The following is a 24,866-nucleotide window of genomic DNA, read 5'->3' as shown; positions in this document are numbered from 1 at the left end:
AATGTCTATAAAACTATATATTAATTCTTCTCGAAGCACTGTTTATATATTATATATATGGCCATGTACTGATATTATAGACATTAAGTTTTGTGACCCAACGTCTGATATAACTCTGATAGCATACGTATACGGCTATTTTATAAAAAAAGTAACCTTCATAGCATGGCCATGGGCCTTTTTTTCGGGGATGAATATTTTGGAGCTATTCGATTGTGTATGTACTTTTTGGAGCTTTTCGATTGTGTATAATTGGCCCGAAACGATTTCCCTTTCCACACTGACGGAAAGCGGTGCTTTAAACGGATCAATCTTTCGACACTTCGGATGATCACTAATATTTCGTTATGCAAATCATAAAGCGCGACTGTTTAAGATACGCGTCTATACTATATATGAAAAAGTGAATTTATTCACCACCGTTTGCATTAGTGATAAAGAGTGACAGCAATAGTTTCTACACAGTCACAGGAACAATGGGGCATCAAAAGCACGGAAGTGATGCATGCACACCACCCCATCAACCGCAGTTGATTTCCCGGCCAGGGGTCTACGAAAAAGTGTACACTGATTTACGGTATAGAGAAGTTCTGCTACGCTTAGTGTCAACAACAAAGCTTTTAATTGAGGGAAAATTTGATCAAACATATCAGATATACAAAATATATGAATTCAAGAGATACATCTTGAGCTATATATAGAGCTTTTCCGTTATCGCGTCGGCAAATACGTGGACTTAATTCTTTTCATTATACGAGGATCCTGGCCCAAAGAAGGTCAGTATATAGTTTATTAGCTCATTAATGATAATAAAGGATGTATGTATGGCTCATGGCTGCTTATACAGTTGAAATAAGTAAAGAAAACAATATAATACGAGCACCCCCTTATATATACCACTGCATTTTACTCTTGAAAATGAAACGAAACGAAATAATGGATTTGAGAACGTTATTCAGCAAAATAAGCAAATTGATAACAAATTCTTTTTACGATGTCTTATCCTTTTATCAGTGAAATTAACGAGTGTGTGTATAACGGCACGTATATATAGCCATGAATGATTGCTCACACACACTTACCTCCCAATAAGAACATCTTTGACAGACTAGCACACAAGTACCATATATGAAATGCCGCCAAAACATTCGCAGCTCTCGGAAAAAGACACTATACTGGAGTGCTAAACGGGCTGGGTCGTGTCCTGGACACCATAAACGATTTAATGCTGAAAGGAAGTCATTTCAAATTTATATAAGACCAACCCGTCTCTTTGGGTTCTTGAAGGTGACATTATAATGTAATATAATGTCTCTATGAATCTTTTTGTAGAATATTCAATGTGAAATTCCTTGTTCAGTAGTATTTCGTTATTTTTTATTTACACCCGATATCATGCCTCGTGAACTTAATCGGGAAGTTTCTTGCAAGTCCATGAGTTATTTTCATTGTCTGAAATCACTGATAATCTGAAATTGTCATTCCATGAGTTATACACATTGTCTAAAATTTTCCTGGTTCACACCGGTCACACGGTAAAAGCGCATAATTTGAGACGTGATGCATGACAGCAGACAATGGGGGAGGCCGATCATGTCTCAGAACCGTGTGAAACGGGTTAAAAAAGTTTTCTAACCGACAATTAAAGCATTTTTGCTAGAAAAATCTGCGATCATCAAAACGTGTATTCATGAAAGTCATGTACCGATTTAATTCAAGCGAAAGCCAAAAGCAAACGTATATAAAAGACAAGAAAAAACTTTTCAAAACAACCTTGTATAAACTTAACTTTTATGTTTGTTTTTCAAAGAACGTCAATTTCCGAGCGCAAATATTCTGGTAAAATCCGTAAAATGTATCCACCATGTCTTTGGTAATGGTGAATTAGCGTGCACACTTAACAAATAGTAACGTTAAGGTGAACGTGAGCTTCAACACTCATGCCAGTATGTACTATAAGAGTATATGTCTATCGCCTGTATTCAAAAAGCTCACTCACACTCACACTCACATAGTGTGACATATAAATTTCGTTAATGCTGATCAATGAGAAAGTTCTCTTTGAATAGATGAAAATATATAAGGTAAATCACTGAAAATCAAGCCCCTGTTCGGCCGAAAATACCGCCATTGAAACGTTATGAGAAGATTAAGATCTCCCACTCAATGAGTTTGAGTGTGAGTGAGCTTTTAGAATACAGGCGTATGACTCTATGTATATGATATGTATAGAATATATTTAGAATGAATTATCATATATACATCCAATTGAAAAATAACCCTACAAACAGCTATAATATATATCCATCATATTCATCATATTACCACACCTCTGTCACAACATTGCCACTACTGTTTTCATTTTCAGCGGCGTGTGAGCTTTGTTTGCCGCGTTGTAAAGTAGTTGGAAATAAAGCTAATTTCACGACAATCGCCCTGATATGTTCAATGTCGCCAGTCGCAATTAGCTCTGCTGAAAACTCGCCAGACCTTATAATACCTCTTGATTGCATAAGATTTAGCGCTACCTTAACTTTTACTAAACTTAGGCTCCTCGTGTCGTCCATTTCACCGAACACAAATTCGTGTCGCGATCTGTTTGAACTTTTCAAACAATTATCGACCAACTGTAATAGTGAAGTTCCGTTGGATAGATCTGTCAAAGACTCAATATGATAATTAGGGTCCTTAATCTTACTATTAACCCACTGAATGTGTGATGAAAAGTCCTCTTCTTTCTGAGCTGCAAACATACGCCGACCACAAGCTATGGGCATTAGGAATCCATATCGGAGTGACGAGATAAGCCATCTGGCAGGACGAAATAGGACTTTCGGTTTTCGTGAATTGTACATTATTCAATATTGTACAGTTTTCTCTTTAAATTGTCGCTACTAAGGTTAGACTTTTTGTTCGATCCCGTTGAAACCCTTGTTATACTGTCGAATATACAACGTTCAGCTAATCTTGTACTTCTAGTTTTACCAATTGACCGTATTTATTTAGTCAGTTCTCTTGACTTAAGCCGGTATAACCGAAGTGTTCCGAATGATCGGACAAAAATCCGGTGGTGATAGGACAAAATTTAGCTTTATTGCACTTCCACAGAAGACAATTGCAATAATGTATTCTTTGTCTTTATACTGTACTATGGTTTTAGTTTTGATATATTACCATACCACGGTGGAAAGCTGATAACGATGTGTATGTGTATCGAGTGATTCGTATCCAGCTGAAGGTCCAAAGGCAAAGATTTATATCCACTTTAACTGATATACTGAAGTATTCGTTTCCCTCACCTATTTGGGCGTTAAACCAGTTCGCCTTGTTGTTTTTCCCCTCGACGAGCAGACAGTTTGTTTAAATATTTGTTGTTATGCTTTCCGAATCCCCTAATTCCTTCCCAGCACGAGTCCTTTGTGACTATTAGGACTAAAATTACGACGTCAGCTTGTTTTCTTCTTGTTATGTCCGGAGTTCCCCTTATAAACGTTCCTAAGATAAAGTGTCGGGATTAGTACGTGATCACTTTCACTTTAAAGCCAGTGACTTCATCATTACTTTATATAGCTTAAATAGTTCTACAACTTTACCCTGTTCCCGGTTGACCGTTTCAGCAGCGCTTCAATCCAAGTCTTTTATGAAGCAAAGCTATTGCCTACCTTTTAATATAGACGAGTTTGCTGACTTCCTGTGTTATTTGTGGCTTGTGCTTAGCTTGACCTCTTATAACACCGCCGAATATACTGCTGTGGCTTGCTTGTTTTCGTCCGAAAAGTACAGCAAAAATCGTCTTGTCTTCTTTTTTTGGCCTTGCAAATTTTGAAGAAATATTCACTTTGTACAAAAACCGAAAATGCGCAATATTCCACTGTTTTCGAAGTGCCGTATTTCGATTTACAGTCAAACTGAAATGATTTTCAAATGATATAGGTTTCTCTCGTTACCGATTTTCAGCTGATAATCTGTTTAATATATAGAAGTTCAAAACCAACGATGATGTTCGTGCAGGCAAAATCTTCTCCACGTTGCGTGATCTATAGTTGAGTAAACAATGCTAGTCAAATTATTCCCCTTTGCTATGACTTCAGGACAAACATGTCTGAATTGATGAGCGATTAATGAATCGTACCGCACGAAAAGACGGCGTTATAAATGTTCTGTGGACTTACATGGCTCGAAACGGATTTAAGAGTTAAGCCCAGTGACCTTCGGAAGTAAGGGTTAAAATGTACTTCCTTCTCGCCAATGTAAACAAAATTTTTCGATACAAAGTATGTCTAAAATATTTGGCCAAGCGCGTATCTCATTGAATACCAAAGTTAGCCAAACGTGTAAGCTTATTAAACTCATTAGTCCGATTGTAGAATGCATGCAAGAGAGTGTTTCATTCTTACAGCTCGACCGTAATTAGGGGAAGAATGTGTCGGGCAGGGAACAGTAACCATTGGCAATGAAATTATAGTCCTTGAGATTGAACGAAAATTTAACGATTTGTTAAAAGATCTTTCAAAAACAGACGCTAGGTTTGTTTCAGTTGCTTCCTGTTTTTGGTGGTCAGATTAGGGTAACACGATACACAGATAAGCGTCACAGAATAGGGAAATCGGTTTAGATTTCAGCATAAAAATATACACAAATTGTCACCTGCCAGACAGCACGCCGTTCTAGACTATTCCCATTAGGTTGGTCCAGAAATTAATCAAACCTTTGGCCGGTGCCCAATATGCTCGCCCACTTATAGACCTGTCACCAGGTGTTTTCAAGTTTTACTTCAAGCGTTTTTCATACGCACGAACGCACACGAAAAATCTTGTGAAATACCAAAATGAAAAAATAACTAGAATTTACTTTTCATAATCAGATTTAATATTCATTTTAACGCTGTTGTGAAATTGTAAAATGTAAGAGGTTTATTGTTTACGTGCGCACAAAAACGCATAAGGCTGCATGGAAATTAAGCGGCCTGCGGGCTTCTGCATGAGCGCATGACCATAATCTGGGTTTTTTGTTGTTTAGTTAGTGGGAATTATCAAAGTCGAGAAAGATTTAAACTAAAATATGCATGAACTTTATCACGCTCGCCACTGACAAGATACTAGCAACATGATTTATTTAGAAAAATCAAGATGTCATGCAATACGGCTTTTCTTTCAATGTCATTCCTGGATTATTGAGGGATCATGGCAATAATAGAGAGACGGCATGTCTAAAGTTGAAAAAAATCCCTTTTAACAGTGTAAATCAGAATATTTCAAATTTTTATTATAATCTGACGATGCCTTAAGGCGAAATTAAAGATACCGCGGTGACACAAGCACTAACATTTCGTGACTATTTCAAACGTACTTTGTTGCATGGACTATGATATTATTTGCTATACGATTTTTGCTATACAACTAAATGTTGTTCTTTATCTCCTCAGTCGAAAAGGTTTCCTGCACTGGCTTTGGCATTTCTTACCTATCCGGGATTAAGTGATACACAAAGTACCACTTTTGCTCGTTTGTATCATTGTATGCCAACTATTGCCGAGTCCGGCGGTGAACAAAGAAGACTTTTCCGAGCATAATTTGAGCACTTGTGCGGTTAACCAGCCAACCAATGGCATTTTATCATATTGCAACACCCAAAGCGCTTCACATTGCTATAGGAGCAAAATCTGGTATCAGTAAAAAACAATGAGTTGGCATTCCTTTATATGCGCTATATGTGGGTTATATTTGCTAAAATTACTGCAAAACTGTCACATATAGTTTTAAACTTGAGGTGTACACCTGGGCTATTTCAATTAGGTACGTCATATCACGGTAACTATAGCAGCGATTTGTATGTTTTTCTAAGATCACTTCCTCTGATAATGGGAAATAAAAGACATTCCAGTATGCTCGAAAATGAAAGAATCGAGTGAATTCTCAGATAATTGACCACCCACATCCAAACCCTTAAATCCGCACCTAATTCAATTTGGTGAAAGTAATGGGATAAAAAATTCATTTTTTTAATCTATGATCTTTGGCATAAGAAGAAAATTGTTACAAACATATATACTAAGAGAAAAAATTGAAGAGAATAATTGATTGTTTTACAAAAAAAATCTAAAATCTAAAATCTAAAATCGTTTTATATTAATGACACTAAACTTCACTGGCCAACTGAGACATAACTAGTTGTTTACCATAAATTCTGAATAAAAAGCAATTCTGCCATACTGAATAATGATTATTCATATTTAGCATGCAGCGTGTATTCCTAGATATATCTATGATTTACTCACACCTTCCTGCGCATGATGATTCGTGGGTGTTTCCAGCGGGCGAGGTCATTCAAACATTTTCTCATGTTGAGATCATAGTTCGGTCAGTTCCGTTGTTCACAGTGATAGCGTACAAATTGAACCTCTGGCGCGAGCCGTCATGCCGGTTGCTACCGTTCCCGCCCGATTGCACGACGACAATGTACGGAAACACCCATAATATCAAATGTCTTTTCTCACTATATACTAATCTGTGATGTAAGAATTGTAAAATTTAAGCAATTTAAACTATGCTAAGGAATGTCAAAATAGTCACGTTATGGAGCGTAACCATGTGCCCTGGTTACGAGGGTAGTTTCGATATAAACGGAGGTCTGGAAGGCTTAACAGGGGCGCTATATTTGAGGAGTCCTGTTTAAAAGTTCAGTCTACTGACCCAACATTAAATACGACTAGTAGATTTTAATTTTCTTTAGGACAAACACGGCGAAAACAAATTTGAAATTTAAAATATAATGCCTGATGTCTTCGTAGCCAAGGAAAGTTAGTGATTTCTACTTAAAGGAAAACAAAACTTACTATTTTCTTAAAGAAAGTACATAAAAGCTATGTGCACGCGGTACCTTTTGGAGCCTTTTCATATTCGTTTTTCGTAATGCCGTCAGTTTACAATAGAAGTTGAAGCTAATTTAAGATATTAAGCATATTTTTCCATGGATTGCGTGGACAGGGCGTCTAAAGAATATGCCGAGAAAATATATTTGCCAAACGCTCGACTAAAATGACGCTCGTGAGCACATAGTCGCCAAGTTTTTTGCAATATAGTATAGAGGAATACAACAAAGAAATAATACAATTCACATGGTAACAATTTGACGAAAAAAGTTTTTAAATAATAAATTTAATTCATTTATATTCAAACAATCACGGAACTTGTTAAAACGTTCACTTTGTCTTTGACACTTTTCTTTGACACTTTGTATAAATTCTTTTTTTAACAAGCTGAAAAATTGTTTAATATTATTTATAAAGTTTCAGCGTTACTGCATCGATCTTTCTAAGCGGGGAACAATTCTTGAAATAATACTAACATTAAATAAATATAAAATGATCATACGTTACTTGGAAAACATTACATTTATCAAAAATGATACGAAGGCTGTTTACATGATTCAAACCACTCACCCCTGAGGCTGAGATTAAACCTGATAAAACGAATCGTATCATTATCGTGAAATGATTTTGTCGTACTGAAATAAGCTTTTTAGTGAACAGCACCGCGGAAATTGGTAAAACTGAAAAATACGTAGCCGCAATTCTCAATACTTAGGCTTCAAACTTGGTGAGAAAAAAGATTATACAATTACTTAATGGTTTCCGTGTTTGGATGGCCTGATCCAAACACGCGGGAATGTTGCGAGAGTTAAGAAAAGCGCGCGAAACACGAGCCGAAGGCGAGTGTTTTGCGAGCTTTTCTTAACTCGAGCAACATTCCCAAGTGTTTGGATCAGATCATCCAAACACGGAAACCATTAAGTAATTGTTTTATAAAATAACAAACCATAATAAATTTGTTTTTAAATTCCCGCGAAATTGCCGTGTTTGGATGGCCTGATCCAAACACGGGCTTCAACCAATCAGAACACGCGTTATATACATGTTATTTTATAATAATAGATACTATACAGGGTGTATCAAAAAAAAGGTAATCCAACTTCAACACGCTATTGTACGTGAACTACTCAGTCTATGAACGAATTTTTTTCACATTCGGAAAGATCAGGCTTTTAACTATCGGATGACATGTTTTTAATACCAAATGGTGAAAAAATGAGCAAATAGGAGGCTGATAAAAAGTGTTAGTCAAAATGCATATTTTCACCTTTGAGCCTAATTAAAGCAGTGCATAACAAAAGAAAAAAACAATTAATCACAACATGTCACAGCTTGCACTGGTTTTATGCCGCATTGCTTAGAATGTTCTCCTAATGTGATTTATTCCTACTTAATATGAATATGCGGTCGCTTATTCAAAAGCAAAATTCTTCATTTAAATCCCAAAGAGATTTCATTTTCAATGGTTTTAGTCCCAACTCTCAGAGGTGGAAATATGCGATTTTGACTAACACTTTTTAGCAGCCTCCTATTTGCTCATTTTTTCACCATTTGTTATCAAAAACATGTCATTCGATGGTTAAAAGCCCAACCTTTCGGAATGTGAAAAAAATTCGTTAATAGAATGAGTAATTCACGTACAATAGCGCACCAAAGTTGGATTACCTTTTTTTTGATACACCCTGTACACAAAATATGTTTTGCACAAAAGATTTAAAGCGGCTTGCATACGGCAAAAACGAATCATCTGAATTACTAATTCAGAATAACCTTGCGTATATTTTCAGCCTCAAAATGGTGTTAATAAAATGTTCAGATGTTTATAATGAGCTGTCAAAAGATTGCATAATGCGTATTCGGAAGAAAAACCGAACTTTTTAAAGTTGTTCAATAGTTTTCTCTTTGAAAGCGATACAGCAATGCACAATCTGTGATCAACCAGTGATCAGATTTCCGGATTGAAACTTCATAAACACCAATTTCTGCTGTGTTGACGTGAACTGAAATTACCCTGGGTACGAACGAGGTTACATTGTCAGACTTTTATTTTATGGCTCGAAGCTACTTGAGGCCTTCGGTAAGTCTAAGCAACAATTAGTAAATTACAAACGTGAAACGTGCATAGGTATCGAAAATGGTGGCCACCGATTGGTCAAGTTTAAAAATTATTAGGCGATGACAGTGAACTCTAATAAGACTGGAACGATAACTCAACAATAAAGACTAGTCATTGGATGAAGCCGATTTGAATATAATTTGCTGATTAAGGCGGCAGCCGCGCGAGCAAATCAAGCCTTCAAAAGAACTGGGGAGAGTGAGAATTCCGTAAAAATCGTATTTTTTGGAATCGTATTTGAACGGGCCGAAAAAAAACTTCGCCTTCAACTCGCAAAAAAAATAGGTTTGCACCTTTTCACGTTCATAAAACTTGTTTTTTAGTAAAATCTAAGTGTCAATGCTTGTTTTAAGCTTTTATTCATGATCAGATGAGATGGATTTGTGTATAAAAACCGGCGTTGTTTTGGTGGTGTAATTTCAACTTTTGGCCTTCATGGCGGCCATCAGTGCTGGCTTCAAAGATGGTGGCCAAGTTATCGTTCCAGTCTTTTTAGAGTTCACTGGGCGATGATCACCCAAGTGGCTTATAAAAATGACTGAAAAGTCATTTTGTCAAAGTGGATAGTTCTGTAATACATTAATTCAGGGCCGTCGCTAGAAGCTTAATTGGGGGGGGGGGAGGGTTATATATTCATGTACAAGACGAATATCTGAATTAAGCTTGTAGCGCCGGACCTGCATGATGAATTAGAAGGAATCATACTTTAACTGGGAACCTCTCTGGCATCAAAGCTTGCATGTATATAGCTACAACCTTGTGACCTAACAAAAGAAGCGAAGAAATTAATTTGGAGGGAATTTTGCAAAAAAACATCGTTTTAATTGCACATTTTATACAGACATCTTAGTCTCGTATAGAGGTCACAGAAAAAGTCAAATACGTAAACATGGCGCAAGTTTGACGTATGATATGGAAAAAATGGTAAATCGTTTTTGTTACACATATTAATGGCAATTACGCTAAATAGTTTGTGCACAAATGTTAAGAATTTACTATTAAGGGTATTAACTATTAAACATAAGTAATAAAAAAAACCTATGCCTGTTTTTTTACAATTATGAATCTGCCAAGATGTCAATAAATCTAAACGTCCTTGTCTACGACAAACACAAGACACTCTGGTGTTATGATATCAGTGAAAGTATTTCGTACCAATGGTACTGAAGTTGACATTTATGCATGATATATGTTAGTCTGTTTGTAATTTTTATAATTTTCCCTAATTATTCCTCTTGTTGTGTTGAATTCAGTGGCGTCGCCAGACCTGAGATGGCGGGGGGGGGGGTTGAGATGACGTAATAACTATAACTCTATAAGACACAAATATCTGTCAAGCGTAAGTATGCAATGCCATATAAAATACGATATAATCACATAAGGTAGTGAAAGGAAGCAATAATACTTTTCAAAATATCAACTTTTGAACATGTCAATATAAATACATAATGAAATATTAGGTAATTTCATTATTCACCTTATTAGCGGATTTAGAAATATCAGAAGTGGTTTGGAAAAACATCAGGGGGGGAGGTGCGCATACGCGGTGACATTTTGCGATATACTAGTTGAGTAATTTCAAATCTCCCATTCCTAAGCGGATAATAGCTAAGGTTCAATCAACCGAAAAAGCTGATATTGCGATTAGAATGAAACGTTTGAGTTGATCGAAACCTTGTGATAACGTTGAAGAGTTTCCACTCCATATAATTGATACAGGAAATGGCAATCACGTGAATTGTCTGGTTCCTTGCAACTTCCGAAAAGGATCTAAGTAAAACAAATACGCGAGAAGGCGTAAAACAGAAACCCACCAAAGTAGAATTTGTATTTTTTAAATACATCAACAACCTGCCAAACAAACAATCTTGGGTCCCAGCGCAGGGCTGCACATGAGCTCACTCATAGCTATACAAAAAAGCATCTATGTCAAGTGAAGTGTTTTGAACAAAATTCCTCCCACATATACTTCAAAGCCAAGGGTTGTACACCTCATTTCTCTAACTATACCTTCGCATCCGTGATAGAACGATAACTGCAACTAGAACTGCAACTTTGATTCCAATTTCTGATCATCATATAGATCGAACTATGCACATAAAGCCAATGTTAATAATTATGGTCAAATACGAAAAAAAAGGGGGCTTTTTGTGTGTTTTGGTGGCATGAAACGTGTTCTAACAATGCTGCTGGACATTCATCTTTAGCTAAAAGTAAACAGGATAATCTACTTGTGGGCGATCCTTTTATGGAGAAATGTATATTGCAAAACTGATGTTGTCTTTTTCGATCCACTCATGATTTTATGTAATTTCCCTCCTGCTGTGTTTAGTAGAACTATCGCGGCCTCATCCTGACTATTCTCATTGTACTATTTACCTACCTCGACGCTCTGTTTTCAGTTTAAATCAATTGGTAAGTTTTTCTGCGAGTATATTTTCGTGTCCTTTGTTTACATATTTTCCCCTGTCGTGGACATAGACTTAGTATACGAGGCAAAAATCGACATTGTAACGCATTTTGATAACTTGCTGAGATAAGTAAGATATCGGCAAACACTTCACTATATAGCTCACAATATAGATATTTTACATTCAAAAACGATTTCTGTCGATTTAATCATACGCATCGTTGAATGTGATGCCAAATTCGAGGCTGAATTAATATGTATTTTATCACAAGGTGGTTAAATTAATCGCAGTATAATTTACACATTCTGAGATTCATTCTAAAATACGCCATATTTAAAACATGCTTCAAATTAATAAAAACCTATATTCTTCTTTTTATTATAGTTTTGGTGTCCAGTGATAAAGTAAGATGGCAAATCCTAACAGAAAATCCCTATGTGCCAAAAAAACATTCAGTTTAATATCCATGTTAGGGTTGACCGGTAGCTTTTTTCTGGTTGAAATTGTTGTTGGCTATATCACTGGTTCTGTGGCTTTAATAGCAGACTCATTTCACATGTTGTCTGATGTTATATCTTTAATAGTGGGGTTCTTTGCCTTGCGATACTCAAAAAAAACAAGTCAGACAGATCGGAACACATTCGGTTGGCAAAGAGCAGAAGTATTGGGTGCTTTGATAAATGCTGTATTCCTAGTTGCATTGTGCTTTACAATTTTCATTGAAGCTCTAAAACGGTTGATTGAAGTTGAAGAAATCACAAATCCTTGGTTAGTTCTTATTGTTGGTGGCGCTGGTTTGTTTATTAACGTCATTGGTTTATTCATGTTCCATGGGCATGGCCATTCTCATGGTGGTCAACACCATGGTCATTCTCATGGTGTTGTCAGTAATGGTCACAGTTCTCTTGGGGTACAATCAAGTGAAACAGTTCTTCCAAACATAGGAAATGTGGAGGAAAGCAATGTTGCTGATCTTGAGTCTACCAGTCAAACTAATATGTTTGAGAATTCATATTTGAAAGATGCAAGAGAAATTCAGAAGTTTGCTACAGGTAAGAATCATATGTCTACTTTACTGTATTAGAGCAATCTTTGCTGAGGGTTGGGGTTCTATTATTTTTGGATTAATTTTCTACTATCTTCAGTTCCATCACAATTCACAAACCAATCCATAGGACAGATATTGTATGTTGGTCTTGAGAAATAAAGCCTTGACAAGTTCATGGGGGGTGAAAAGCCAAACTAGCATTTGTATACTTACAATCAACATTACTTATATATAACAAATGTACTCTCACAGTCTCAACCCTTAAATTTTATCTTTTTTCTTAAATATTTCATATTGAAAGTGTAATTTGATGTTAGACAACATCTGCATAATGTCAAGTATACAATATTATGTTACCTATGTTCTTATTATGTCATCTTACCTATGTTCAGAAATTTTATCCCCATATTCGGCAATTACTGCATAATATGTCAATGGCCTGATAATAAAAGGACATTCATTAAATTAGTGAAGCTGAATTGTAGGTATAACAATAGGCACAAATTCAACACTCAACACTAAACAATGCTCATGGAATATTTGCACTTTCAGGGCCTATTCTTAGTGTGCAGTATTGAACACTTTGTGAAGACTTTGTATGGTTAAGTTTGCTGTATTGAATGTGAATGTGTGCAGTATTGCAATTTGAAAAACGTTTCTTCAAAATGTGACTATATAAGAATGAAACTCGAGATATTATTCAAGCTGCTGGAACAGCGTTTACATGCCACAAACAATGATTGAATTGTATGTTTTTAAAATAAAATTCTGATGATCTTTATATCAATGTATACAGCATTGAAAAATCCTTAGAAAAGACCCAGTGCATTTTGAAACTCAAAAAATGTTTCCATACATTTTACTCACATTCTAAACAAACGTACATGCACCATTAACCATTTTACAATGTTCTAGTGACAGTTCAAATTTTAGAATCAATTTTCAATCCAATTCATCAGTTTAAGAACTAATGATTTTTTACCTAACCACATCTCTATTACGAGTGATCTAAAAAAGCCGTTTCAGTAACCGTTCTCTTCCGTCTAATTAACTTCTATTTTATAGATATATAGCTATATTATGAGTACACAAAACCTAGTTGACAAAAAAAGCATGGAACAAGTGCTCTACAAATACGAGGCTGAGGGTGCCAAATAACATATTGCCATTGGCATTGCTTTAACTGCTTTAACCAATTCTCATTAACTGCAATCATGGACTCATAGTTAATATAAATATAATTATGGTATTAATGCTGCAATTTACTATTCACTGCTTTTAAATCGAGGTTACTGCATGGTGCATAAGCATGGACATTGTATTTCATTTGAATGCTGTTTATTGATATAGCTACTGCTTTTTATTCATCAAAAACTATCAGGCTAATTATTCATTTGTCTAGCAAACAATCGAGAACACAACAAAATTTAAAAACACTTAATCAGGCTTTTGAAACGCAAGTTTCACGACTGCCACGAGGCTGTTTACTACGACGCTTGTTGAAACTCTGCCAAGATTAAGTAAACAAACTTCAGATTTAAGATCAAAATTGTCAAGAATGCTTAGTCTAAAAGTGCGAATGGATATTGACACATTTATTCGGTCACATATACTCTATGAATGCGGATAATTCTTAGCTTTTGTGCGAGTGCTGCCATAGTAAACAATGAACAACACAAATGACTTAGAAACCTGTAGACTGTAGTCGACATGTCGCGACTTGAGAATTGTCTAGCAGGACAAAACGCGTTGCGTTCCGACACAGCGAGGGACTTTCATTTTGTAACAAAAACAATTATTATCTTTATTCTTTAGGTTGATAAGTTCCGCCTATAGTGTTTCTTACATTGTATCTTAATAATTGCATGTGATCTACTGTAGTGCCTAATTGCGCGAAACTAAACAAAAAGTCAAAAATAAGTGCTGAGTATTCTGTTCGCATGGCATGGCGCAAGTTTCAATCAGTGTTTTAACAGTGATTGGATATAATTCAATTACTTTTGATATATTAGCATAAGGGTTTCGTGATCTGTATGAAAAGCGTTTTTAATCTGTAAAATTCTGTCAACACCTAGGTTTTTTCGCATAAGAAGTACGCAAATCAGTTTTTGAAATATAGAAGGTTCCATATCTCAAATGTATTATACAAAACAATAAACACAACTATATTAGTCAAATTTGGATTATTCGTTCAAATAACTGGAAATTTGGATTATTCGTTCAAATAACTGGAAATTTGGATTATTCGTTCAAATAACTGGAATTTTGGATTATTCGTTCAAATAATAATTTCAAGTTTTCCAACCGTTGCGCGAGTATATGATTGATGTTATTAATATATAGTGGGGTGCTTTGAAAATAGAAAAAAATGACTTTCATATAGTATTTAAATTCATTCAAACCAACCAGTTTATGTCCCATTATTTAGTTATTGTGCGTGAGAAATCAAGGGAGGTGATTAATACCAATGCTACTGACGACACAGAGACGCACGTCCTTCACACGGATCACAGCGTCACAACTAGTGCTCAAATGAACATGCGAGCTGTCTACCTTCATGTGCTAGGCGATGCCTTGGGATCGGTCATCGTCATCGCTAGCGCCCTGTGCATTATTTACGGTGAAGGTGACTGGACTTTGTATGTCGATCCAGGAATGAGTTTAATTATGGTGTTCATTATATTGAGATCATCGGTACCATTGCTGAAGGAGTCCGCACTAATCTTAATGCAAACCGTACCGACGCATATTAAGATACACGAAATTCGAGAGAGGTTACTCAAGCAAGTTGACGGAGTACTGAGCCTACACGAATTTCATGTGTGGCAATTGGCTGGTGATAAGATTATCGGTATGTATTCATTCAATGACGGATGTGAATATATTAAGTGCTTGGTAAAAAGTTAATTATCAAGTTTATTATTACTTGATGCTGATTGGTCGAGAGGAGTAAATTGAGACTCACTCTGACAGTTTGTCCAATTTTGGCAAAATTTTCAAACATCACTCGTTCTATTAATCCCGCCTGGATTACGTAAACTTATTCTTAGCATCTCGTTTGATTATAGACTAATAGCAAGGCTTTTTTTAAGAATTGGTACTCGGATGCATATATACATGCTTGTATATAGAGTTTTAAAAGCCTATTCTTGCAATTTCCGCAATTGCCTCTAGCTCTATAGCGGTGTGTATGTGTGTTTTAACCCGTATAACCCGTCGCATGAAATAGAGAGAAAGAGTTTATATGATGAATCCCTACCTTTACATACTGTATGCAATCCTTTAGCTTCTGCTCACATCACATGTCGTTCGATGGCAGAATACATGCCCATTGCAAACAAAGTAAAGGATTTCTTCCATAACGAGGGCATCCATTCCACGACTATCCAGCCGGAATTCATCGAGGACCCTCCTGAACTATTGGAGCTTGATAACTGTGTGCTTGATTGTGGCGAGGATAAAGATTGTGGATCTCAGCGGTGTTGCCCTGATGACGTAAGAATGAGAAAAAAACAACCTGCATCGGAAAAAGATAAAGATAACGGCAGGAAGAGTAAGGACGTTTCCGAAACGTCCGCAGAAGTCGCAGTTTAAGAGTTTCGCAAAGTACAACAGATTTGATAAACGGGAGGTGTATGCAGGGTTAGACTGTTCAAATATTCTAGTTACTGTCTAAGTTTATTTAAAACTCTGCGACCGTTTCTCCTTTGACGCAAGTACTTATAGCTACTGCTGAATGGAGTTTGCATTAAAAGTTACCATGTCACAGGGACGTAGCCAGACCTTAAGGTGGAGGGGGAGGGGGCTAAGGCTAGAGTTTCAGCTCGTCTAACCAGGCCGAAAGTATTTTTCAATTTCATGCAAAGTTTCCGCCCGGGCTGAGTTTATGACAAGTGAGAATTATTTTAAGACCAGGCTGAAATTTCAGCTCCGCCTGAGTTAGTAAAGGCTGGTAGTAGACCTATTTTGAGTATTCAAGCGCTTTCAAATCCTGAATCACAATAACTTGATTGCACATAAAAATGAAACAAACAAATCAAAAAGCTTTGTCAAGGCGATTTTTACTGCCTGGGTGGATTACACGACAACAACACTGAGTTTCAGCCCGGGTTAGCGGGGTAGAATAAGACAAGCATATTTGACTGAGTGAATTTAATTTTTCTTAATTAAATTCATTTTGAAGTAAGTATATATTAGCAATAAATTTTTCAGGCCTCCTGGCTACGTCCCGGCCATGTCATACAATATGCCTTGTTGAAGGTTCATTTTTCACTCACAAATCACATTATAGTGATGAAATTCCGTGTTTACATTTTACCCTATAGGATACGCCCCTTCCCGACCTCTCTGTTTAGTGAGAGTGAGTTTGTCATTGTTAATTTATAGTACGGAAATTCTAATTTTGCTTTTTGAAATTGCTATACGTGTTAAAAAATTGTTAAACAGTTTTATGGAGGTACAGATTTATATAGCCTTAGAGGTAGATAATTGCATGTCCATGTATTGATTAATATACGTACATATATATTACAATATTTATAACTATATAAATTTTCTTGTATTTACGTATTATACATATCTCGGTGTTCGAGAGTTTGATAGCGCTATATCTTAGATCGCGATAATTCAGACTGAGTGCCCGGCACTGGTGCCCATCGCTTTTTCTGGCACCTAAAGCCCCATTTCATCCGCGCCCGGCCTTCGTTTTGGTATAGCCTGAGCAGTGATAAAATTGGGCACTGATACCCATTTTAACCGTGTCGTGCCAATAAATCTTGTGTAGTGTAAACGGGGCTTAAGTAGGACATGACGGCACGGTGCCGAAGAACGGCCACTACCTCCAAACGTAATACTCAGCAAGTTGCTCAACAAGGGCATCGTGCTCAGGTTGTTTTATGAGCCAGTTTTGACGGGGCATGGGATTCGGGCACTCCGTCTGAACGGAGCCTTAATATATATACCTTATGCAGTCTTGACCAATGTTAATCTTAGTATTATTAAAGTTCCTTTTTTGACACGGAACCTCGCCCTAAAAGTTTACGGAACATTGTGAGGATCACTTAAAATGACTCCGATATCATTATTGTTGAAATAAATAAAAAACTAGCTTCAATTCAAGTGTCATTTTTTTCTCGTTATATATACCTTGAAAAACTGCATCAACATATAAGAATTTTAGCACACGCAATGACAGTATCACAGTGCTGACATTTTCATTTGACATGAGCAGTGTATACGATAATTGTGGGGTGTTCATTCGTACATTTATGTGAACATGCAGTTCTGCCCGACGGATTTCTTTTGTAAGTTCAATACAGGGTGTCCCAAAAAAAAGTCCCCTCTATTGAAATCAAGCCTTTGTTAGAATCTGATTGCCTTAATATTAATTATAATAACCTAATTGAAATCAAGACGCTTTATTTGAATGCCTCAACCTAATACCTATGCTATTTATACACTATACTACGTTGATCATGCATTTAAACTCCAACAAAAGTTTCATCTCAATAGTGGGGACTTTTTTTCGGACATCCTTTAATTTAAAATACAGGTTATATAAAAAAAAGCGCAACCCTAATAATTCCTAGGGGCCTACGATCTTTTGTTATTGAATACTGAATAGAAGCGAACATACATGAAGTAGTGCTCGCAGTATTTTTTGTACATCCTGCGCAGGGCCGTCCTCAGGATATTTTACAGGGGGGGTGTAAGGTAATCTAAACCGACTGATCGACGGACTTGTACCGACTACACTCTGGATGAAACTTTGTCAAGTTTATATTGGATCGGTCTATAGTGTCAACAGTATGTTTGTCTGCCGACTAAAATAGCAATTTTACCGACTAAACCTCAGAATAAACTTTCTGGGGGGGTGTGACACCCCCCTAAACCCCCCCGTAGCTCCGGGCCTGATCCTGCGTATAGTTATCCGTCGGGCAGAACTGAATATCCACTACCCCCAATTCAGTACCGTTCTAGCAGCTCTTCTGGATATCAGTAGAAGGAAGAATCCAAGTCATTTTAAGTCATGTTAAGGCCCTGTTACATGGTGTAATTTTTGAAATGAAATTCGACTTTTAAGACATGTAAATTAGTGAAGTGTTGGAGTGTTCATGTTTGAGTGTTTGAGCGTTCATGATGGAGTGTTTCAGTTTTGTTGGTTGCCGAATTTTCATCACTTTAAAGTAGAATTGTATTGCAAGGACTGAGTGATGCAAGTTGCATGAAAAATTTCACCGTGTGACAGGGCCTTTACATGCATGCAATGCAACTATTACCATGCACTGCGCGTGCACATGAGATTTCGTGCTGTTTATGTTGGAGTTTCTCTTAATATTTGTAGTTTTTCACGTTAGATATGTTAATATAAAGAAAAAATTAAGATGTATATTTTTATATACGCGGCATTATATTGTGCGTGAAATTGATTTACTTCCAATCACACGTCTAGCTTGTAAATAATGACTCAGATTTATTAGTCTGTCAACCAATGAAAATGCTTAAAAACCATTATCCACTACGTGTGCTATACTGAACTCACGTCGTGTGAGGGTGGTTTTCCGATCCTTCTTCAACACATTTATGAAAAAGATATATGTACAGATAAGCCATAACACATGAACGAGGTTGAAGGGCCAAGACCGCCAGCCTCGTTCCCGCGTTATGGCTTATTTCCATACTTATTAGTCCAAATAAAAAAGTTTTTCGTGTACGGGTTATAGAAGAAATGAAGGATGTTTTGCATCTTTGCACATAGCTCGTGAGAGTAAAACTTGAAATCCATCTAATTTAAATTGGTTCTAAACTTAAAACGATAGCGCTGTGACGTAATTACCGAATACGTCTATTGAAAACAGTCGTGTCGAACTAATTTATTTATGCTGTTGAAATTCTAAAGTGAAATGCAAATATTTCGCTAGCGAACTATTTCTCTGTAAGTAGAAATCCAGCCTAGGTAAGGAACCGCGCATTACTTTTTAACAAATAGCATTTTCGACGCGAAATAGCAAACGTGTATTATTGTTATAGTACTCTTATTTGTTACTGTTAGTACTTGTATGTTGTTGAATCGTGTTAGTCACTGAAATAGCTGGTCAATTACTCGATTTTTATGCCTTTTTGAAGCATTTGAATAAATGCAGGAAAATCAATACATACTTGAATACGTTACAATTGTATAAGTATAATCAACTACCTATGACTAAGGCTACCTTATATACTGTCGTCCCGACATTCTTCACCCATACTGAATGCAACTTGGCAAGTGTGAACGTGAAATGGCGTGTGAAGATTGAAATTGAAGTTGTCTAGTAAGCGGCAGTATCGATCAACAAAACTACAAGTATTGACAATCAAAATATTAATATACCAGACACTAACCTGTTATGGGATAAACTGTAATGATTAAAGTGGGTTCTTCGCCTTCGATATCGTCTTAAGAGGAAGGAAACCAGAGGGCCAAGATTATCATAACTTTCTTCTCTTTATAACGATTATAATCACAGTATATCTTCAATCTTCTAGCCAAAACTCGAATTGTGCAATAATAAGAGAAAGCGTACAAGCTAGTGCTTTTGTGTATGCCGGCTTGGTTTAAAAAGTTTACTTCACGTCCAGAGAACGCTCTGTTAGAAAAGCTATAGCTGTCGGTGAATAAATAAAGGAAACATCGTCATTAGTGCCATCAGGGACAAAGAAAACAAAAGACCAGGATAAAGAACTGTGACGGTTTTTGGCTTCAGGGTCAGTTGTATAAAAGACTAGTTTTAACAGAATAGGCCAATCAGACTTGTGCATTTCTGAGTTAGGATTTAACTATGCAAAATGTCGTTAAAGTGTTTTATATATGTATATGTATACAGGGTGTTGGGAAAAAGTCCCCTCTACAGGGTGAGTAAAAAAAACCTGACGCCTTTGAAATTCAAATTAGCTGCGAACTTATATGGCTGGAATATGACAATTTCCATGTACAATCAACAAAAACGATTTGATAAAACTGTTCTTTTGTATTTACAGAGCTTAGAATGCATTTTAACTCCCAATGGGAACAAACTTTATGCTTTAGGTTAATTAATGATATGCTTCGTATACCTATGAAATATTTTAAGCAACTTCTGCCACATTACAGCCGCTATGCGACTAATTTGAATTTCAAAGGTGTCAGTTTTTTTTTATTCACCTTGTATTGAAATCAAGCCTTTGTTAGATCTGATTGCCTTAACTTAATATTATGATAGACCCAATTGAAAGCGAGACGCTTTATTTGAATGCCTCAATCTTGATTAAAACCAACAAATGCTTCATTTCAATAGGGGGGACTTTTTTGGGACAATCGGCCCCATGCGAATCCCGAGTTTCACATCATCACATGGTCACCGGACAACATTTTGAAGTTGTTTCACGGTATCTCTGTCCCCAGAACTCGTTTATTTGGCAGAATATGACTGATTATGTCATGACCATGCGAAACCGGTATAGTCAGAAAGAGCCTAAATACACATGCATATTGTTTAAATGTGGTGGTCATTCAACAGTAATTATGCTCCTTGAATACAATTAGAAACTCACTCTGAATTGCTAGGAAACAAAACTCTAAATGCTTTTAAATATGCAAGCATAAGTGGCTACTTGGTAAATTCAGAGGTTGCGTTTTTTACACACTCTGCACTCTCCAAAATGCGCAATCTTTATTGGCTAATTATGCATGTCACCAATGATTGACCCACTACACCTACGTTATAATCTCTATAAGAGTTTCAGATGCTTCCTGCCCACTACAAAAAATTTGCGAGCCGATTACTGGGTCATATGGCAGACAAAAGTAACAAAACAAAGTCTTATTGTATTTTATCAAAAAATTTACGCTTTTTGCAAAATTTATGCTACGCTATCTCTAGACGCCTAATGTGGCATCCTGTGAAAAAGGTCTATATAAAGACTATAAAGAGGTCTATAAAGACTATAAAGAGATAAACAGCTAATTCGAGTCGTCCTTTTAAAACTGTAAACCTTGAACTCTGAGACCGCAAAAGGGCTTTTGAGATTGAGATATACCTAAGTATTGCGTATCAGAGCAAGTAGATTTATTGCTATCTCTCTCGTTCTACTGCAGTTGTCTTACAAAACACCGACCGTTTTCAAATTCCAGTTTGCTAACATTCTACCCTTCTCCCTGCCCTCTCATTTAGCCATCTTACTGCATTCACACACATTTCGGGCGCGGTAAAATAGTCTACCATAACGCTTATATCGTATTAGAAGTGCCCTGGACTTCATTAAGATGCATTAACTATAAAAAAACACACTTGATTTAGGTTGGAAGAGTGCTGAAACCAGTGAACTCGCGCTGAAACATTTTTATATTCAGTCTAACAAAAAATGTTTCAATATATACACGTTGTATATATAGTTATGATTTCATTCTATAGGGTACTTAATAGAGATTTCAACAACAAAGTCAAAAGAAAAAAGCAAGAAATTATAGACTATTTATTCTTTAAACGATAAATACATATTGAACCGAAAACATCTTCAATTTAATTTTAAATCCAGGTTTCCATAATATTATTATTATAATAGTATTTGTAGACGCTCAGCAGCATCTCTTGATGGTCAAAAGCCTCTGGTGCATGCTGAAGAACCATCTACGAAGTCAAAATGAACAGCCCTGACAATCTCCTGGGATCGAGTTCCATTGTCGGTGATTAATAATGTGTAAACACTAAAATTCTATACGTACGTTTTTGAATAATTTTACGTCTTCAATTATTATTTAGTTGACTACAATCAGTATATACGGAAACCGGGCTTGAAAAGTAAATTTCCAACGTGTTCGGCACAAGTTTAATCCTATCAAAACTAGATAATTCTAAAATTATTTAAGTATTTCAAAACTTAGTTTAGTAAATAGTTAGAGAAGTCGTTGTAAAAATTACGCAATATTTAACAACAATTTATTATTCTGTGTTCAGTTAATTGAACAAAATGTTTCACTTTAATCTTTATCGCCAAAGATAAAATGCTAAAATTTGAATTATGTGTATTAAGAGATCTACTTCCCTTGTAGCTATATCTAATTTATAGCAAGCAGTTATACCTATATCAAATTGTGTACCTCGATTTTCGTTGGCTAAACACCCTGTGGCTGTGTTGTTTATTTTGAGTGAGGCTGCGAGATATATAAGTTCATGTTACTGCTTGCCTATAATATTCATGTCCAAATGTTGTTAAAAACTTGCTGTATATTAAATAAAATACATTGCTTATCAGTGCAAATTCGGGAATTCCTAGATTTTATGGATATCTAAATTAATGTAAATGTCTGGTAACTATAAACAAACTTGAATATTTTGATGCACAAAAGCATAATATAAATATGTTACAATATTTACAAATTTTCTATAGGAAACTAGATGTATACACTTAATATTTATCTAATACTCTGTACGCGGAATCTAAAAAATATAACGTACGTGTTTACCGATGACGATGTCAAACGATGTTGACGATGTTGTATTAAAGTCACCATTGCGCGTTATATAGTGAATTTACGTGAGGTTAAAATGGTTCATATGGTCTTACCGTTATAAAGTGACTCGCAGCGTTCTGTAAGGTCTACATACCCCACAGTAACCACCACACATACCAGTGATTACTTGCCTTCCCTGGAACAACAATAATTTGTTTTAGTATAGTTACAAAGGTGATTATTGAAAATTCTTGCCTCTGATTAGTCACTGTTGATTATAGTCACTGTTGATTAGTCACTGTTGATTAGTCACTGTTGATTAGTCACTATTGATTAGTCATTATTGATTGGTCACTGTTGATTAGTCACTGTTGATTAGTCACTATTGATTAGTCACTATTGATTGGTCACACTGTTGATTAGTCACTATTGATTAGTCACTATTGATTGGTCACTGTTGATTAGTCACTATTGATTAGTCACTATTGATTGGTCACTGTTGATTAGTCACTATTGATTAGTCACTATTGATTAGTCGCTGTTGATTAGTCGAACAATCTCGGATTATTGCGCGATAATCAACCAAGCGGATTTTTGTCCAAGTGCCAGATTAAGAAATCAGAAATTTTAAAGAAAATGTTTAAAAATCTGTTCACAACTACGTTTTTAGACAGATATTTTTCGAGTAATGACCCCGTAGTTATACCTCTTTAATCGTTATTACTCTTGATAGATAATAACCGTAGGATTTCCACGTTACTTCCGGTGCAAGTGATATTCCTGTGTTTGTTAAATCAATACTGAAGCGACCCTATAGAAATATTACGTGGTTGGTAGTATGAGGACATTTTAAAGCGACACGCCGCAATGGTAACATTGTGTTAATCATCAACTCATCAATATTATCGCAAGTAAGCCATCGTCTTCACTATCAAATGCAATTTCCATTATCTCCTCCATATAGAAAAAACTATGTTCGGGACTGTGGAGCAATTTTTCGAGTTTTTTTTGGGGGGGGGGGGGACTGGACAACAATTGGGTGGCGGGGGCTGGAATCAAGCCACCGGGCCCCTGCTCCGAGGTCCCTACTATACTACGTGTTTTTGAAAGTGTCTCTTCCTTACATCCACGTAATAGTGAGTGAAATACATTACCTGTGGACACTGAGATTTACTGTAACAATCACCAGCCGTACCATAACTTGGTGAATGATTTCCACGAATAATTGCAAACGTGAAATCACCTCCTATAATGAGACAAGGATATAATCGAATATTGCAATCATAAACATAGCCAAATTGAATTTACTTTCAAATCCATACCATGGAAGTATGCTATACCCATGCATACTGTTTCCATACTATGCCCATAGTATGAAAATGGCATTAGTATGGAATTTTTAAACTTCCTTGGTATTTCCAAATAACATCCGTACTATTTCCATGATATGGATTTCGAAAAAAATTCCAGATATCTACGTTCATACATAATTCATTATTCATGCCATTTCTAATGGTAATTTTTGAATATGCTCACCAATGATGGACATCCGTGAAACATCAAATCTGACTTTGGAGAAATAGGTTCCACCTGAGCTTGGAAATAATTCGCGATGACAAAGTGGACAATCATCATTCCTTGCTCCGTTATAGGGACATTTTCGTGGATTTTTTAAACTAAAATACAAAAAAGTCATTGGAGGACCGTTACGGCTGACAAGTCATGCAGTTACATGATTTGTGCCAGTCGTATGTGAAGAATAATGCTTTTGGTTTCGTCATGCAGTTATTATAGTAACTATATGCAGTATGATACTGCAGAAAACAATACGGGATAGCCTTCATATTCTGCCACTCGGGTGAAATACCGTGAAATAGTTTATAAAAGCGTTAGCCTGGGGAACTTACCTAAGCAAGTCCCGAAGCTGTAAACTATTAGAAGGTTGCGAGAGA

General features: G+C 36.2%; 2 protein-coding genes across 6 annotated transcripts in view; one reads left to right on the top strand and one right to left on the bottom strand.

Moving 5' to 3' along the window:
* Positions 1 to 178: 178 nt before the first annotated feature.
* Positions 179 to 16,522, top strand: LOC114530525 (zinc transporter 1-like). 3 transcript variants are annotated; one of them, XM_028552090.1, is made up of 4 exons: positions 179 to 776; positions 11,783 to 12,450; positions 14,875 to 15,297; positions 15,733 to 16,522. In XM_028552090.1, the coding sequence occupies exons 2-4, from the start codon at positions 11,808 to 11,810 to the stop codon at positions 16,038 to 16,040; spliced, it is 1,374 nt and encodes a 457-aa protein (XP_028407891.1). In that variant the 5' UTR covers positions 179 to 776; positions 11,783 to 11,807; the 3' UTR covers positions 16,041 to 16,522. The 3 variants fall into 3 exon arrangements, with proteins under 3 accessions (XP_028407891.1, XP_028407892.1, XP_028407890.1); XM_028552091.1 differs by lacking the exon at positions 179 to 776 and adding an exon at positions 9,619 to 9,911; XM_028552089.1 differs by lacking the exon at positions 179 to 776 and adding an exon at positions 11,261 to 11,402.
* A 5,583-nt stretch (positions 16,523 to 22,105) lies between these two features.
* LOC114530600 (A disintegrin and metalloproteinase with thrombospondin motifs 9-like) overlaps positions 22,106 to 24,866 on the bottom strand; it is a 57,505-nt gene continuing 54,744 nt past the window's right edge. For all 3 annotated transcript variants that reach the window (XM_028552186.1, XM_028552187.1, XM_028552188.1), the window contains 5 exons: positions 24,451 to 24,590; positions 24,069 to 24,160; positions 23,621 to 23,725; positions 23,028 to 23,110; positions 22,106 to 22,900 (listed from right to left, as the gene is read on the bottom strand). In XM_028552186.1, the coding sequence (XP_028407987.1) occupies positions 23,030 to 23,110; positions 23,621 to 23,725; positions 24,069 to 24,160; positions 24,451 to 24,590 (418 nt within the window). In that variant the 3' untranslated portion in view covers positions 22,106 to 22,900; positions 23,028 to 23,029. The remainder of the gene's footprint in view (positions 22,901 to 23,027; positions 23,111 to 23,620; positions 23,726 to 24,068; positions 24,161 to 24,450; positions 24,591 to 24,866) is intronic.

The sequence above is a fragment of the Dendronephthya gigantea genome, unplaced genomic scaffold (genome assembly GCF_004324835.1).
Source record: "Dendronephthya gigantea isolate DGI-Jeju-01 unplaced genomic scaffold, DenGig_1.0 000064F, whole genome shotgun sequence".
NCBI classification, from domain to species: domain Eukaryota; kingdom Metazoa; phylum Cnidaria; class Anthozoa; order Malacalcyonacea; family Nephtheidae; genus Dendronephthya; species Dendronephthya gigantea.
The sequence above is the reverse complement of the archived record's forward strand: the minus strand, read 5'-3'. Positions and strand labels throughout refer to the sequence as shown.

Excerpts from the sequence above, each read along its gene's own strand:
- LOC114530525 (XM_028552090.1), top strand. The coding sequence starts at position 11,808 with ATGGCAAATCCTAACAGAAAATCCCTATGTGCCAAAAAAACATTCAGT. Across the intron at positions 12,451-14,874 it reads AATTCAGAAGTTTGCTACAG|TTATTGTGCGTGAGAAATCA; the intron begins GTAAGAATCATA and ends CCCATTATTTAG. Across the intron at positions 15,298-15,732 it reads GGCTGGTGATAAGATTATCG|CTTCTGCTCACATCACATGT; the intron begins GTATGTATTCAT and ends GCAATCCTTTAG.